General features: G+C 42.8%; 1 protein-coding gene across 2 annotated transcripts in view; it reads left to right on the top strand.

Annotated features, from left to right (window-relative positions):
- The window catches only part of dachc (dachshund c), a 42263-nt gene extending 30768 nt beyond the window's left edge, over positions 1 to 11495 (top strand). The window contains exons 7-12 of one of the 2 annotated variants that reach the window (XM_031558729.2): positions 2532 to 2597; positions 4227 to 4372; positions 5456 to 5603; positions 8438 to 8581; positions 9111 to 9179; positions 10356 to 11495. In XM_031558729.2, the coding sequence (XP_031414589.1) occupies positions 2532 to 2597; positions 4227 to 4372; positions 5456 to 5603; positions 8438 to 8581; positions 9111 to 9179; positions 10356 to 10393 (611 nt within the window). In that variant the 3' untranslated portion in view covers positions 10394 to 11495. The remainder of the gene's footprint in view (positions 1 to 2531; positions 2598 to 4226; positions 4373 to 5455; positions 5604 to 8437; positions 8582 to 9110; positions 9180 to 10355) is intronic. The other variant, XM_012840674.3, reaches the window with a different exon arrangement.
- The last annotated feature ends 7429 nt before the right edge of the window (positions 11496 to 18924 follow it).

Raw genomic sequence — 18924 nt, 5'->3', positions numbered from 1 at the left:
TAGATCTTTAGTTGATATACATTTTTTACTGTCAAGCCTTTAGTGAATGAAGGTTGATGTGTCACCAACAAGAAGCTGGGACAAGTAAAATGGTTTTGATTTTATCTGTCCATTTGTTTTGCCCAGGTTGCATGTCTGAAGAATGATGCGCTTGTCTGGTTAATCATTAAATGTGAATTAATGAGCTTTGAAGATATTATATTCCCATTTATCTTAGTTTTTCTTCAAATGGGGGTTCGAGGTTAGCTGTGATCACATTTCCACAATTAAAATCTACGGGTATTTTTCACTCCAATGATGAAGAAAACTGAGGTTTACTGTAACAATCATTGTAAAAAATATATTTGTTAATATTTATTTATACTGTATTTATATTTCATGACTTTTGGTGTATAAATCAACCACTTCACATTATTATGCTTTGGTAACATATATTGAATGTCCTCTCTAACATAAAAACCTTAATTAAAAAAAACATCAAAGATCGGTACAAACAAATCAGCCTACATCACCAGCTAAGCCTAGCAGTGTCGTTAATGTCACCCCATTTCCCCCAAAACTGAGCCAAATTGTCTGTTTGTCGATAAAACCCATACTCAACCACTATTCTCGTCTCCACCAAAGACCTAAACATATCTGTCAAGTCCATTTCTTGGCCTTCATTTTTCCCCTTGGCCTGTCCCACAAAGAAGTCAGCCAACACAAGTTGCCCCTGTCCAGCCTGTCTGTACACGCAAACGAATATAAACAAGGCCTTGGAACCCAGGAACCCAAGCCTCATCAATGTCCTCCCTAGCACTGAAAAGAGTGGAGCTAGCCTCGCACATTCACAAAATGGGTGAAAAACATTATCAGGAAGACTCCAAAAGGAGCCAGTCGGTGAAACCATAACCTTTGTCGATTAAGCAATGGAGCTCCTCTATTGAAGACCACCCAATCTCTAACACAAGAAGGGAAGATAGATTTGGCCCAGCTGGGCTGTTTTGGTTTAGCAAAGAATCAGCATTTGGTTATTGCGTGATCAAAGCCTACGCTCATGCTCAGCTTTATGAGTAATCCTTTACCAACTAAAAATGTCATTAAACTACAAGTTTCCCTGAAATCGCATGTGCATAGGAGAGATTCAGCGTTGCTGGGAATATGTTCAAAGGGAGAGTGGTGGGGCACTATCTGCGATCAATCACGGCTCCATTCCACACACTGGCACGGAGTGGAGTGACACTCAGGCTCTTAGCTCCCGTAGAGCAGCTCTGCAAGTGTCACCAGCACAGAGCACTGGTACCCTACTGAAGCGTGTCAAAGGCGCCAGAGCTCAAAGGGCTTCTCCCTTTTTAGAGCTGACTGCTGGACTTTCACCAAAAGGATTAAGAGAAGGGTGGGGTGGGGTGGGGTGGGATGGGTGGGGATGGGAGAGAAGGAAAGTAAGAAAAAAGGGAAAGTGTGACCTTGCAGGAGGAAAGCTGTTTATGATCAAACAAGCCTGGCAGTGGTTTCTTCTGGAGAGCGAGAGAGAGAGAGAGAGAGAGAGAGAGAGAGTGCGTGTGCTAAATAATAACTCGCTGTAAGATCAATCAGATTTTAGGAGCTGCTGGGCCAAAAAACGCTGATGCCGCACAATTTGTCCCTCTAGGGGCACCGTAGTTCAGCAACAAGGGTCCCAGCTCTTTCCCTTTGAGTGCTCTGTCTCCGACACCACGGCACTCTGCTAATCACATTCCATGAAACAGGACGCTTTCAGGAATGCCACAGGGTATGTGTGTGTCTCTGTGTGTGTGTTGTGGGTGGGGGAATGAATACAGAGAGAGGTTTTTCATTTTTGAGACACCTTGAGTGTGACGGACGCTTTTTACTCCTGCCAAGTTGTGAGGATCAGATTGTGTGGACGGGGGAAAATGCCTTGGTCAGCACATTGCATGCTGGGAGAAGGGCTGGGCTGAGAGTGTAATCTAATCAGATCTTATCGGCCCCTGGTGAAGGTGAGATCTGAACATCTGCTTGTTGTGATGCAGCCAGCCACAGTACTCACCATGCAGTGAAGACTGCGCTCTGCAGGCTTAACCAGTGCCGATAGCCATTCAGGTTTCTATATGTGCCTGCCACAGTAAGAGCTAAGCCAGCCTAAGTATTTTTTATTCTTGACATATCTTTGCTATCTAGCATCAGGCATGTCCAGAGAGGCAATATCTCAACACACCAGGCATCGTTTTCACAGATATCCAGTGATGAGCTCATCATAGAGCTGGGTTAGGCAGGGACCGTAAGTGTCTGGCTGTAGTATCTTCTCCGGAATCTGCAAATGTAGCGATGACGCCTGAAAGATGTGCGCCACCTGCGATGCCTGCCCAACCCAGAGGGCTTGGTTCGTGTCAGTGATAATTACAGTGAAACAGAAACATGTAAGCGATTCTGAAGTAAGGCAGGTGTTTAGCAACTTGAAATTGACCGACACCTCCAAATCTAATACCCTGTTCTTTTGAACTGCTGCCTCAACAAAAATATATATATTCAGAAGAACATGGTTTGTGTTAAAGTGACCCGACTGGCGTTGACCGGAAGACTCTGGAAGACAGACTTAGACCAATTTTGGAAAACGTCACGTAAGCAAATTAATCACACTTATTCTCTCTCTTTTTATGATAAATGTCAAAATGTAAAATGTCAAAAATGAGCAGCTTTTTTGTATTACTGCAAAGGTCTCACATGTTTTGATACAGCTGCATGTCAGCGCACTGTAATATATGACTTTCCTGTGTGGGATGTTAGAAGAGTAAGACGTAGTTATCCAGTATTCATGAGTGCGGGTCAAATAGATGGAGATCTGCATTAATGAGGCCGTGATAATAATGGGCTGAGATGTACTGCACAGTAGGAAAGGAGAGTGGGGCGTGTGTGTGTGTGTGTGTGTCAAAGACCTCTGGAAACACATGCTAGCGTGGCGCTATGCTAATCTGGCATCAGTGTTTGAGGAGAAAGTCACCTTTAGCAGCCCCCCTCAATCCCCCCCCCCCCCCAAGGCTTCTCATTAGCATCAACATCACTAGTTATTAGCACTGCAAAGACGTGCGTGCACACACACACACACACACACACACACAGACACAAACAACACACACACACACACACACACACACACACACACACATGTGCACACACTCACTGTTTATAAACACAATTGGACTCATGCACACAAAGCATTGCGCATACACACACACACACACACACCATGTATCACTCCCTCACACACACACACACACACACACACACACACACGAGTATGTTCTTGCTGTTCGACTGCGGCTCAAGGACCCCACACACATAATACGCATAATTCCACATTTGCCTGCTGTGCTGACCATCAGCAGCATGGAGATAATGGCTTGAGCACAAGCCTGCATTATCTGTGGAGCACAGGTGAGAGACTAATGGACTATGAGTCTCACCTCAGAGAAGCCTCAGTGTCCTCACACGTGCAGGAGTGAAGCTTAATTCCAAAAAAAAAAGAAAAAAGAAATTGACTTAATTTAATTTTCTGTTTCATTTCAAGTGCGGATAGGTCATTCCCCTCTATCTCTATCTCCCTCCCTCCCTATCCCTCTGTTCCCTATGATTTCTCTCCCTCTTTCTCTCTCTCTCACACCCACATTATTTATTATTTGTTTCCCTCCCCTCTTCTCTTCCTCTTGAACCCCCCCCCTCCTCCTCCTCCTCTCTCTCTCTTCCTCTCTGTCTCTTTCTCTCCGTCTGTGTAATGGAATCCACTGTGGATTTACTGCTTAAAGGTGAGAGGAGATATTTGAGTTCATTTGACTCAGCAAATGAGCAGGCTGACATTTATTCAGCGCCAGGCGACACGGATCGCATTAGAATCACCCGGGCCCCGCTCGCAGGGACTGCAGCATCCTTGGAGTGCTCGCGAAGTCGAGCTGAGCAAAATGAGCTCCACTCTCTGGCATTCACTCTGGCACATGGAAAGCAGCATGTCTACTACAGGGGGGAGGGGATGCTGCACTTTCTCTGTGGGTTTCACACATTTAAAAATAGTTATTGTGTTAATTTATGGTTCGTAATGCTTTTCTATTGGACTGCTAAGTTTAAAGGTTGGTCTAAGGTATGCTCACACTATATGAGGACTGCATATGAGGTGAAGGCAATGCTCTAAGTATGTCTTAAGGCAGGGCTGAGTGAATGCTGTCATGGCTTCATTTAGCTCATTCTCGTCCCCTCAGATGAGAGTCTCCTGTGTAATCCGACACTGAGGGAGGGCTATGAGAGGGTTCCCCCATCTGGCCAGACACTTCCGCTGGGGTTCCCCACCCCTCTGCTCTTCCCAGAGGGACTGTCATCCATCGAGACCCTCCTGACCAACATACAGGTGAGAATGCCCTCTTACTGTCATGCTCGAGCAATGAGATACGATAATCCTTTGTTATAGACACACATAAACACAGGTGATCTACCCTGCCATTGTCATAACACACACACACACACACACACACACACACACACACAGGTGACCTACCTCACCATTGTCATAACACACACACACACACACACACATACATACACAGGTGACCTACCCCGCCATTGTCATAACACACACACACACTGGTGGGCTACTCCATCATTGTCGTAACATACACCCCGCTCGCCATTCCCTTAGGAGACCCTCACCCTCACCCTCGCAGTGCCATGTGCTCATGCTCATGTGAAACAGGCCTCTGTTGGAGAAGTGCTGCACCTCCCAGACCAAGGTCTTCATGCGAAGGATTACAAACGCCCTTCTGTTGGGTTGTAGACTGTACACAGGGTACGGGGTTTGTTCCTGTCTCCACACCGTCTTCATGGATACAGTGTAGGACTGCGATATTTTCCAGCTCAATGTTATCGTCATACAGTGGCGCCAAGTATCGCAATATTTATTTATCCAATATTATGATTTGAATTTGATTTTGGTACATACGTCTGCTCTGATAACATTGCTTCTGAAGTCCACAAGATGGCACAAGACCTCAATCTTCTCTTGCGTCACAGCGGAAATTGGAAAGGAAGTCGTGAGCTGAGAGAGTTGAGAACAAATTCCCAGTATAAGAAACGTAATATATGGAAGAAATAATAGTAAAATATATCACAGCATTGAATCGCAAGGAATTGCTGTATCGTAAAATGTAAAGGATCACAACACTATCATATTATGGCCAAAATATGAAGACAACGTATAATCACCTGTGTGGCAATTCCCAGGCCTACTGTCACCCCACCCTGACCCCCACAGTCAATGCAAAAGCTCCCATTAGACACAAAAACATATAAACCCAGACATGTTAGATAATCGAGCATCACTCATTAGCCACAAGCCCCTTAGATGTGTTTTAGCTGTGATCTTAATAGAGCCATAAGATGTGTGTTTTGTCACGGCTGACATCACCTCCCCTGCCTCTCTCCTGGGGCTTCTCAGGGCCTGCTGAAGGTGGCCATAGATAATGCCCGTGCGCAGGAGAAGCAGGTGCAGCTGGAGAAGACCGAGCTGAAGATGGAGCTCTTCCGAGAGAGGGAGCTGAGGGAGAGCCTGGAGAGGCAGCTGTGTGTGGAACAGAAGAACCGAGGTGAGTGTGTGTGTGTGTGTGTGTGTGTGTGTGTGTGTGTGTGTGTGTGTGTGTGTGTGTGTGTGTGTGTGTGTGTGTGTGTGTGTGTGTGTGTGTGTGTGTTGGTATGCAAGTGCATGTATGTGTGGGTATGTGTAAGATATGGTGAAGAATACAGATAGATTATGTGGAACTGAACAGCAATGTATGGCAGTTTGTGTGTGTGTGTGTGTGGGTGGGGTGTAGTCTTTATTTAAGTGCATTTTAAGAAGACTGTACATCCTTCCACTCCAACTGTTGTGGGACCCTTGTGGAATTACTCCCAATTTAAAGCAAGAACACAATGTACACAATGATGTGTTGGCCCAGCTAATAAAGAGGGGTTTAATTTGTAATGAGCCCCACTAATTATATTTTTAGCACAACACACACAGATGATCATAGAGCTGCAGACTACTTGTGGTTATGCAAAAAAAAAGCCTCTGAATACTCCGAGCTGCTTCTGGGAAAGCTGTTCCTCTTCGTTCCATCTGCGCTACCACATCAATTAGCCACTGACACCGAGCACAATAAAAATGCATGGCATGACACCAGCTAACACACACACATATGCCACAAACATACCACCCCTCCCCAGTACAAGCTGGGAGAAAACAAGAACACATGCCGCAAACACACATACAAACAGATACGTACATGCACACACACACACACACACACACACACACACACACACAAACATACAGAGAGCAAACACACATGCCACACACACACACACCACAAATGAGCTCTGTTTAATTGCCTTGTTTTAATACTTTTTGTCTTTGCTAGAGACTTCAGTAGGAGTGCAGGCTCAGCATTGTTCTTAGTTAGTTGAGACACCATTACACAGAATTACCCCTTTGGAACCTGAATTCTCCTACAGTGATATTACCACACAGAAATTAGAGCCTCTCTGTAAATAGAATCACGGTGATGATTCTCCTCAGAGTTCGAGGAGCTTAGTGAATCTTAAATGATCGCACAGTTCATCAGAGCACTCTGGGTAGAAGTCTCCCTGTGTGATTTCTCAGATTCTGAGTTTTGATGGCCTCCCTCTGTGCTGTTAATGGATTCTTCCCTTAGCAAAGGAATCAGAGGATTTTTCTAACAGGCTGGACAATGAGTGTTCCTCAACATATTTCACGTGAAGCTGTCAATTTCTAAAATGTATTTAGGACTTAAATGGATGAAATAAGTTCTTCTTTTTCTGGTGGATAGCCTGTTTATGTCTGTTGGTATTGTGTGATACTATGTTTACTCTGTCAAATACAATAAAAGTTAGACCTAGGGTTTGGGAAACATAAAGCTATTCATGATTAGATTTAGGATTGTGGTTTGTGTCAAGTCAAGTTATAGTTATTGTATACAGTTGATTCATCCTTAGATGATTGAATGCTCAGTACCCAACATGGACTATCCTCACAAAGGGCTCCCCAGTATTCCTATCAGTGGTGTCACACTTTTTCATAACTCTTCAACACAGTGTGCTCCTGAGCACACCAGTTAGCATTTCGTGCAAACTGCATTAGAAACATAAAACACTTCATACAAAATTACAACCACCAAAACACTTCATACCAAAAGGGACAGTTGTGCAGCCATAACTATAGCAAATGCTGTCACCCAGCAAGACTACTGTGGCAAAACACAAACATTTTGAAGCACTGAAAAATGTAATGTTGCATTGCAAAAAAAAAACAACAAAAAAGTATGACACCTTTAAAACATATACTATAATGCCAAACAAATAAGTCTGAAATGTTGCAGTATATTTTAAGACAGCGGTATGTTTCATGCTACAATGGCTCTGGTATAGTAGAACACAAAGTGTCGATGCTTTTCAGTTCAGTAAGTGAAACAACAACACAACATGCTACCATTAGATATCTACTGCAGCACTAATGCTGATCCATGGTGTCCTCTGTATTTGGAATCAAATTTTCATGTTCTTCACATTTACTGCAATATTCTCCCTTGATTCACAGTAAATTCTTAGAAAAAATATCTTTAGCATATCCTATCCACCCCTATAATCCCCAATGCCCCACAAATAGTTCAAGCCAATCAGCTATCATGACATCAAGAATTTTTTTTTTTTAAATACTGTAGATACCAGTATTGAATGTGGTTTACTGTGTGTAGTAAATGGCGTCAGGTACAGTGGTTAGTGTTTCTGCCTAACAAGCAGCTGATCTGGGTTCAGTCCCTGGGCCATTGTAAGTCGCTTTGGATAAGTACCAGATGTACTATAGTTACATTTTTGGGTCACTTTGTCTCATTGATGTCCATGACTTACATAGACAGTAATAGTGAAAAATCTCTTCAGAGACAACTACATCAATTTTTTCCCTACACACATGCACATTTCAATGCAGTTGGTAACAAGGCTGCAAAATTCATCAAACACCACAATCAGAATAATCTGTTTTATTTCAAGTGTATAGTTTAATTTGTCTGTCAAAAAACTGAATATTTTCATCCACATTTGATTCGAATTTTATCAAAATGTCTGCACATTTTTTTTTGTTGTACATAGTTTTGCCGGTGGTGAACATTGACTGAGTTTGAATTTCGGAAGAAGTGGTCACTGAATGCATTTTGTATTTAAGCAATGCAAAATAATCCACAGTTTGGTTTACATAGTCTACTGATATGATGAATGTGTATAGTGTTTTAAAAAAGAGGACATGGTATTGAGACCAAGTGTGAACATAATTGTAAAAAACTGTTGTGGTAAATGTTGTGATATTTATATACACTGTTATATATATATATAATTTAATAATTTTAAATCATTTTTGCATTTTCCCCAGCACTGATTCACAAGCGTCTGAAGAAGGAGAAGAAGAGCAAGCGGAGGCTGCAGGAGGCTCTGGAGTTTGAGTCCAAGAGGAGGGACCAGGTGGAGCAGACGCTGCAGCAGACCTCAGCCCAGGCCAGCCCCGCCACACCCAACGGTTAGAGGACAGAGCCATACTTAAGATGATTGCTGCTCTACGATAGAGCTAATATACAGGCTAACTAAACTACAACGTTTGATATACATGTTATGAAAATCTACGTTAGCGAGGGTGGCCATAGTGCAGCAGCAGTGGCGATGCCCCACGCCATGTGCCGGTACAGTGCCCATGCGGACCCAGGTTCGAGTCTGGCCCGAGGTCGTTTCCCGAAACCACTTCCCATATCTCTCCCACCCACCTACTGTGTTTCTCCACTGTCCCATTGATAAAGATGACAAGACACACACACACACACACACACACACACACACACACACCCCAAAAAGAAAATGTATGTTATCTATTATGTATTACTGCGTATTTAGTTTAGTCCATTTTTGAGGTATTGATATATCCTTTCATATTAACAGTGTTCATCATCAGAAATCTGAAGGATCATGTTTTTACACCTAATGGTTGCGTTGTGTCATTGAGTAAGTAAAACTGATGGTTTTATTCTGTAATCTTGTTTCCACGCCGTTTGCAGATCCGTCCCCTCAGGAAATAGAGAGTGACCACAGTGATGGCAGAGCTGATACTGACAGAGCGATACAAGGTATGTCCCACCCCATTCACTTCACTAAAAAAAAAAACCCTAATACGCATTAAACATACAAAAACACAGTGCGTCAAACCTAAATGCCACCTTTGGCAGGTTTATAGTATATAGTCAATACACTCGAAATGCTGGACATATGTTTCATTTGAACTTGTCTGTGAAAATCTTGTCCCAACCACAGGGTATGTTTTAAAAGCTTCGACATTCTTAAATGTGATATGCTCACCAGTAGGCAAATGCAAATACGCAAGGAGGCCTCTGCTGTCTTGCAGCCAGCCAGTTGTCCGCTGCATAGTACACTACTTTGCACTATTTCTCTTTGAGGAAAAAACCTAAAATACATTTTTGTGAAGTGTATGCACAGATGTTGAACTCATATGATCCCCTGCCTGAATGTATTAATCAAGTCATCCCTACAGAGGAAATGGGATGCTAAATTCCATCATATTCTTGTAAATAATTACATACATTTTCTTTATTAACATAAACATCAGCCCACAGCTTCATAGTCGTGTCTGCCACATTAAAACACAAGCGGCCTTTGCTGCCATTTTGTGCCAATCTCGTCCCTATCTCCCCTCCACCTCCCCTGTGGCCCCTCGTGTGTGACCTCTTGGGGAGTGACAAGGCCCCTTTGTTGGGAGATTAAACATCCAAAGTAGCGGATGGGAAATTGAATTGAATGTCAATGAAGTAGGAAAGTAAAAAAAAAAAATTAAAAAAAAATGAAAATGAAAAAAAAAAAATAGGAAAAGCAGAGGGGGCCAGTAATTAATTGCTCCCCTAATTGTCCTCATGAAATATTTGCATGGACGTAATTTACATAATTTACATGTAGTAATTAATCTTTCAAAGGTTTTTTTTCTCTTCTCCCTTTTATTGTCATTCTTTTCTTTTTTTTTGCGCTGTAGTCAAGCATGTTCTAGACCATTCTTTGTTTCCCGTCTGTTTAAATATCTCCTCTCTTGTGGCAAAGCTTTCATCTTGTTTGAAATTTGCTCGAATTTAAACCTAACCTCATTAGCTTTCGCATTCATAAAAAAGCGACACAGAATCCACGGTGATCGCTCTCTCGTGCACGTTGTAGGCCTTTGCGTGACTTTGTGTTTCATCAGGGTATTCCTTTCTCTTTAATTCTCTCTCTCTCTCCTTCTTTCTTTGCCTTCACCACAGCTGGAAGACTGTTTTTAAAGGGTGCTGTGATGTACTGAGGAGGAGTGGAGTGAAGATGACAGAGGATGTCAGCCAGCATGTGGGATGAACGGCGTCCAACAGGCCAGATTATCACAAAACGGACTGGACTGAGCCCGCCGGGCCTCAGCAGTAAAATGGACTCTACAATGACAGGGAATTCAGGTTGCGGCATTGGCAGTCTCAACACACCTTTACTATCTTTCCTAAAGATGCAATCACATCCGACCAGTGTGGTGGACAGAGTGTTTGAACGGTACATTGAGTTTTCGTTTTGAAGACAACCACTGAAAAGTTTTTCTGGTTTTCTTTTTTGCTCAAGGTGAGCATTCTGTTCTAAAAACAAATATTGTGTGTATTCAAACCAATTTTAGGTTGATGGCCAGTGAGAATAAGTCAGAAAGAAGGGAAGCACTTAATGTACGGAGATTGATAGCGGGCAGGCAGGAGACATAGTGTCCAGAGGTTCATAATAACTGGGTATCCCTTTCCGGTGCTGCCAATTTTCCTTTACCGATGAATAACTCCAGAAGTGTGTAAAGAGACCAGAATAGTGTAAAAGACTTTTCCAGTGTTGGCCACCAGTTGGTTTATGCCCAAAGGACAGTACACCTTTGATTCCTTGCAGGAAAATGTAACAATCCTTTGCATTTATTTAGCTATTTATCAACAAAGTATCAATTATCTATTTGACTCTTAACTGTATTTTTTGGCGTGTTTGTTTAATCGTCTGTTCCTTTGAGAAGTCTGAAGGTTGTCATGGCTATTATTTGTCATTGTAAATATGTGTCCAAGGGAAATATGGTTGATAAATATGATACATGTACATATAGTGTAGACCTAACATGCACTGTAAGCAGTAGATCTGATAGTAAAATGATGAAAACTCTTTAATGGAAAGCCTTGCTTATTTATTTTTATTTAGGTAATTCCTTGTACTCACCATGTATGGGTTTTTTTTTTTAAGCATTTACACACGTTTTTAATTTTGACACGTGAAAAAGGGAGGGGACATCTTGTCCAGGACACTATGAGGAATAAATGTCATTTGAACTTTTTCGAAGCCATGGAGTGGAACAACATGGAAAAATCATTATGAATAAATCATTGGTTCAAACTGAATTGCTATACAATCTCATATTGCCTTATTAACTGTGGGGATCGGCTTACAGGAGAGCAAGCTAGCTGCTGCAGATGGTGAACTCTGTGGAGCAGCCATTTATAGCGCTTTGAAAACACAACGACACGCTTGGCCACTCGTGCAAACTAACGTATGAAGGGCTATCTGCAAAGGGATATCTGATGCTGGGACAGGACCGGAGGCCGCACCTCTTAGCGGCATTCTGTGGGCTTAAATTAGCTTTGCTGATTGATTGAGGTATTCAAGCAGTAACACACGTTTTTATGTACTTGTCAGGTTTTGCTATAAAGATACGACATGCATATTCAGCACTTCTTAACTTTAATACAGTAAGTGACAGGTTTGCAACTGAAACATATTTGTGCCTGTACTAAAACAGGTGTAAAACATGGTACAGAACATCTCTTTTAAAAAGGATGGGGATATAGTTCAACAATAAAGACCGTCATCATTTCAAACAGCTTGAACAGTCAAGCTTAGATGGTTGTTGATCTTCCTTACTTGTGATCCACATAATTAGGCTCAGGAAACATGGAATATCCCTTCTGTTAATAGCCTCCATTGGACCATATACAATCACACATACTTAGGCTCATGGTCATCATGCTCTGAACCCCATATTTAGGAGAACAGAACCCTGGAACTATTGAAAATAGGAGCAACAGGTGTCTAGGAACATGGCCACAGACCACACATCCCGTGCTGGAGAGACAGAGAGAGAGAGAGAGACAGAGAGAGAGAGAGACAGAGAGAGACAGAGAGAGCCATGGGGAGGGTCTCACTCAATACAGATCGACAGACCTTGGCTCCAGCGGATTAACTTCACAGGCAACGGGTTTCCATGTTCCCTCGAACACTGAGACAGTATTGCATTCTTTACTTAGGTACTATTGACCTTTATTTGCTTTTTAAGGCACACATGCCCACTAATACACAGGCATTGTTCAATTGCCAGGGAAAAAATACTTTATGACCTTCTGTTTTATGGCTCAATAACGAGCACAAACATCATTAGTAACCGTATGTTGCTCAAACCATCTAAATAGTGGCTGACACGCTAAAGAGTGGAGGTCATATCCTTGGCTCCGAAACAGACAATATGGAATCCAGAGAAGGACTTACTCACTAAGGGGTTTTGTCATCGGTGCGCTTCATCCAGGGCCAATGGGATACTAACGACATTATGACTCAGGTTGTGATCATTTGGATGCACTGAAAAAACACGTAAACAAAGCACTAAATCTCAAGCTGAAATCCAACGTGGAGTGACACACTGCAACAGCCGTGATGACAAACACACAGTCAACAACCACAAGCTCAGTTCGAGGTGATAGCACGTCTAGCCCTGTGATCACGCACGCAGGGTGGCAGCATTGGGTTGCTTAGTGGGGCGTGTTATCTGTTTTTTTTTTTTATTCCTGGAGATGCAGGGAGTGTCAGAGAAGGATTATGGGAGTTCGGCGAGAGGGAGAGCCGAGGGGTTACTCGAGTCGGACCCCTCCTCCCGCTGCCACTGCTAATACACATGGCTCTCCACTGCCTTAATGAGGGGGAGAGCTGGGCGAGAGGATGACACGGGGATAATGTGCCGTGAAATTGCGTCTCGTTCCTGAAAAGATGGTGCGTGTGTGTGTGTGTTTGTATGAGAGAGAGAGAGATAGGGACAGGCGATGGGTCGTGAGGACAACTTTTCATTTTCAACTCCCTTCACAGGGAACTAAAGTGACCTTTCAAGCCTTTTTGTATTCAGTTTTTACACACTATGCAGGTGTGGAGTCATTTTGTGTTTGGGTGAGAGAGCTGTCATGGTGAGACAAATGTCATTATTGTACTGTTGCACAATTGGAAAAAGCAGCATAAAAAAATAATGAAGGCATTCACTGACACTTTAATTTCAGTGGGCATCAAATCAATTTTTCTAAAATAAATCATTATAAATACAACAGCAATCCATAGCGATCACCCTAAGTTGGCACTCATTTGATGACCTTTGACCTGTCTCCCACTCTAAATCTAGTATAGCAATGCAACATCTGTTTCAAGAAGGACCTGAGCAGAAGTCTAAATCTAGTGTAGCAATGCAACATCTGTTTCAAGAAGGGCCTGAGCAGAAGTCTAAAAGTTCTTCTACTTTATCACACAGGAACCTTAACAGTTTTACTGTCAACACATTTGACAGTTGATCTGCTTAAGGGTTCTTCTGAGGACAGGGCAAAGAATCTTCTGCCTTTTTTTATGAGTTAATGGAAGATGCAATAGTTCCCCAAGGAGCACCCATTGGACAGACAGAAAGTTCCCCAAGGGGCACAGACTGGACGGAAAGCCTCCTCTGCACAGTGGGCATGCCATGTGTTCATTTCTGTCGATAGGAACATCCTCCAAAAATAAATGAAACTGTAACTCCCTTGGGAGAGACTTGTGAGATCATAACTCCTGACAATCCGCTTTCTCATGATTCATTTCTCCTACTGGAACTGGCTCTGTCGCTCAAGGAGCTCTGGCGTGAGGCTGCGTGTCTGGATGTCCCCCATGCTGTCATCGCCACTGACATCACTGCTGGATGAGATGGTGCGGAGCAAATGAGCGTAATCCTGAGAACGGTCTGGAGATGGATGGAGGAGTTTTTTCCTAATGCAAACCTGCCATCGGAGGCACAATACACATTTGACTTACCTTACATCTTTGGATGTCACCAGCTCCTCCCCATTCTGCGTCACAACATGTTAACATTATTTATGAGACAATTTTAATGTTTTGGCGCTATATAAATAAGATTGAATTGAATTGAACATTGCACATATTTCACAAACCATGTTAAGTCATTGCCTAGCCATGTAACAAAGTGCTAACCTGTGTGTAAATCAAGGTTATAATTTACACTGACAAATGCAGTGCACTCAGCAACTCAGAAGAGCAGAAGACTGAAGACTTTTTAGTAAAGAATCTTTGCACTCCTTTAAAGGCAGCATCATCTGTGAGGGTGGACCATATTGTTGCCACTTCATTTCCCTATACACAACTTTCATGTCTACACACAATCACACACTCACACACAAACACAAACACAAACACAAACACACACACACACACACACCACTGATCCAAGGATGGTTAAGTCTTATTTTCCATGTGGCATGCTAGACACAAGGGAAACATTTTCATCCATTTGTGGCTGTTAGGATGTAAAACAGATGTTGTTTGAGTTTTTATAACCAATACATCCCCCTAGCCCCTTAAAACACACACGGGAATATTCACACACACATACACAGACTACACAGACACATGTACATACATCCCCAACTTACACTGCTCCTCCCCATCATGCACACACACACACACACACACACACACACACACACACACATTATTCCCTTATGCATGCATACTTATGCATGCACAATACTGTTTCTTGATGCAAGCACACTTTCGCTGCTATTTTCTCTTTCTTCTTCTTCTCTTGTGTCTTTTTTTTCTGCATGGAAAGGTTGTGAGGTTCAAGGCGAGATAACTGCCTTGCCGCAGAGCTCCAGCAGGAGGACTGACACCCGGCCCCGGGCACCTGACAGCTGGATGGGCTTGTTTTTCCTCGCCCTCCCCCCTGGGCTGGATGACAGCTTTGTGCTGGGCAGATTGTAAGGCGAAGATTAATGGACAATGAGGACGTGGTAGCAGCGAGCGGAGGAGAGGGACAGGAGTAGGCCAGCAGCCATCTGCTCATTCCTCTTTAATGGACAAAGCAAACAGCGGGAGACAAGGCCGCCTACAAATCTGGATTTCTCCTCCGCTGCCAGCAAGGCGAGCACTAATTCGTCTCCTGTCTGACGGGCTTTGCTTGTTCGCTTTCATTTGCGCCTCGATAGAGAGAGCACGAGAGAGCGAGAGAGAGAGAGAGAGAGAGAGAGAGAGAGAGAGAAAGCTGGAGGAGTAATCTCAATCGACTCTATTAAGAGGTACTGCTCAAAACATGCAACAGATGAAAAGTGGTTTACTTCTAGGATGTGGCAGGATTTTTCTACATATCCGCAGAAAATATTAGTTTCAAAAGATACATTTCATGTCATTCCTCTTGATATTAAAGTTTTGCAGCAGTCTAGTGGGCTGATTATGCTTTGAATGGCATTAGGGATTATAGTTCTCTGTTCAAACTTCCCGACCCACTGTCCAAACATCTTACTGTGAGCCTGAGGGTATGTCTGTAAAACTTTGAGTTGGGAACATGCTGAAGCTGCTTTTGATCTTGTCCTTCATTACGAGCTGCACAAGAGCACCAAATCATAATACACTGTTTAGGGATGTTTGTACTTGCTAATGGAAACAGTATGAGACTGTTGAGGGGAGAGGTTGTGTATGTGTGTGTGTGTGTGTGTGTGGTGAGAGTTGCTAATGAAACAAGGTGTGGGGCAACATTGATGAGATGAAACTTCCCCCAAAAACCCAGTGTACAAACCTTCGGGGCCCACTGTAAAAGCTAATTGGGTTGGTGTACCTTTTGTTGGGTGTCTGTGTTGAGTTTCGGGCCATGTCATTAGTGTACGCTGGATTAATTCACTTCCTGTCAGCAATGTGGCCCTTCTCCACACAACACAATGTGTGGTCTTTCATGTCTGTGTAGTGCTGCTGTATAAATCTGAAGCTGATGTTTACAGGACCACAGCTACATTTTGGTTGTAAACACATTTAGATGACATTGTTCAATGAAAAAATAGCTATACCTCCACAACCTGATCCTCTCTGTTTTTTTTTTTTTTTTTGTAGTTATACAAAGGAAAAGATGATAAATTCCTTGTGCTATTGGTTGGGGACTTCCCACAGTGGCCAAACCTCTCACTGCCACATGCAAGTACTCATACCCAACCTAGTCTAAGTATTATAACAACAGGCAACCAACACATTGATACTTAACAATACTTAACAACATCAACAACAAAGATGCCTCTGTGAGTCTTTCACTGGGATTATCAAGTGGGCACCCTCCTTTGTCAATGTTTCGCTGAATTAGGCCCACGACACCTCCAAAAGGTTTAACAGTGAAGTCTTGTGTCCCAAGCCCAACCCCTCCATACTCACAATGGTTAGGACACGTCAATACCAGGGACAACAACAGATGCACCTCACGATACACCTTGAAAAGACTCATGCATATCTCAGTGTGTGAATGATGCACTGCCTAATTATCTAAACATCAGTTTTATTGTACTATGGCATGCCACAGGCTATCCAGGGTAAAGGGTGGGAGGGTTGGCCAGGAGTACGAACCTGGATTAGGGAAAGGGTGGGATTTGGATACGAACCCAGGTTAGGGTAAGGGTACTAGCCTACAGGTTAACTGACATGTCCCTATGTAGTCTGTGAGCGCCCCAGCCATAACCACTGCAACTCAACATTGGGTTGCCACTTTTGCCTCTCATCATGACTCAATAATCCTGGAATATAATTGAACCATCATTTTATGTTGACAAGTTCTGAAGGTCACAGTAGCATATAACTCACAGAAAGATGCACATGCTTTCAGTTACACACACACACACACACACACACACACACACACACACACACACACACACACATGTTTGTATGCAATACATGCATTATGGCATCCTGTGGTCCAAAACCCAGTCAGTGCAAGTGGATAAGGTAAACAAACTTTTCATGTCAGTTTAAATTAAAAAGCCCATGCTCTCCTGTTTGTAATATGTTACATGATATTATGCTTACCACATACAAGGATTCTAAAAGTAATGAAAAAGGAATCTAGTCATTGGTCAAGGCTGATCAGACAATTTTGCTCAGGCATGCCAACCTCCTCAGTGTCGGCAGTTCTATCACTTTTGTCACATTTAATTGCGCCTGCTTTTACCTCTCCATGCGCAAAACACGGTTATTCTAATGCTCATACTGTCACATGTGGAAGTACATTTTAAAAACAGGAAAACAGTAAGTGTCTTGCTATGCACATCAATTTATGAACAAGCCCGAATAATTTTGTCAATTGCCTTTGATGAGACTGCGCCGACAAGCAGACGCTAATAAGGCTGTCTTCATATTCCTAACAGCTAACAATGCGTTCACAGAAGTCACAGCTGGCTGGTCTCCATTAGTCATTGACTATTGTGTCCAATTACATGATTAGCTTTTGAAAATCCCTAAGCGCTCTGCGAAGGAGATGGCCCGCGTCAGCTTGCGCCGAGAAAGCGCTTCTGCTGCGGCTCCTAGGAAGCGCTTCTGCGCCGCACCTATCAAATACCAAACAGATGGCCGTTACACAAACAAGCTCATTTATCTCAGAGCCAGCGGTGGGGAACAAACAAAGGTATTTTTACTTACTGTATCAGCTTAGACTGTCTCTGTTCATTCCCGCAGTGCAGACAGCTGGCCACCGGAGCTTCCAAATTAACTCAGTGAAAGACAATCGTGTTTTCATTAAACCCTGAACAGCGAAATCTGTCCGAGATAAAAGAAACTGGATAAGGTCTGGCCTTTTTTCATACTGAGAGACAGAGGATCTATCAATTTCACTGCCAAAAGGCATTGGAGTTCCCGAGGATCTTTCAGCAACAGACCATTGACATGTACAATAACATTTGTTGGTGGAACTTACGAAACACTGCGCAAAGCACGGTACAAGACTTACTGAAACTACTAAATCAATTTTGTAAATTAAACTGAAATAGATTTACAAATCTTTCAAGGCCTGTGGCTCATTCCTTTGGGTTACTGTAGTACCTGTTGTATGAATTGTATGTAGAAATAGGAGGAAATATCCTGCACTGCCACCTCCTGGAGAAAAGAGGAAATGCAATCAGCATTGTGTCTTGAAACTCCCTGCTGACCTACAAAGCTGTTTCAAGCCTACCTATCACTTGCAAAAATATCCCTGAAGGAAAAACCTTTTTGTGCTGTAGAGAGCAGTACTGTGGCTATTAAAAAAGACGGAGAAATTACCATTATTTGATCATTTTTTTCAGATGTTTTGTAAGTCACAGAAACCTTAAACCATGTTTGGTACGTTTGATTACTAACTCTCTCATCTCTCTCTCATCTCAGAATTCAAGGCATCCAGCATCATGAGAATCATTATTCTTTGGAGATGCCCCGGGACCAACTGGAATACAATAGAACGTTTTCAGTCCACAATGAATGCAGATGTTGACTGCCAGCAATAAGCGAATAAATAATGCGTTTGCACTCCCATAGTAGCAAACCTACAGGGTAGTGCTATAAGAGAAACAAGTGAACAAGTGGGAGTTATGCCTTTAGATTTATTAACATTTGTGGGAAAAAGGTGACGCTTTTTTCAGCTCTTTTTTCCAACCTGTAACTGAAGTAACTGAAGTAATCCGATTTTTTTGCTCAACAATTGGTTGTAAAGACTTAATCCTTTTGCTTTCTCTGGGGTGTGTGATCAGA

The sequence above is a fragment of the Clupea harengus genome, chromosome 21, assembly GCF_900700415.2.
Source record: "Clupea harengus chromosome 21, Ch_v2.0.2, whole genome shotgun sequence".
Lineage (NCBI taxonomy): Eukaryota > Metazoa > Chordata > Actinopteri > Clupeiformes > Clupeidae > Clupea > Clupea harengus.
The sequence above is the reverse complement of the archived record's forward strand: the minus strand, read 5'-3'. Positions and strand labels throughout refer to the sequence as shown.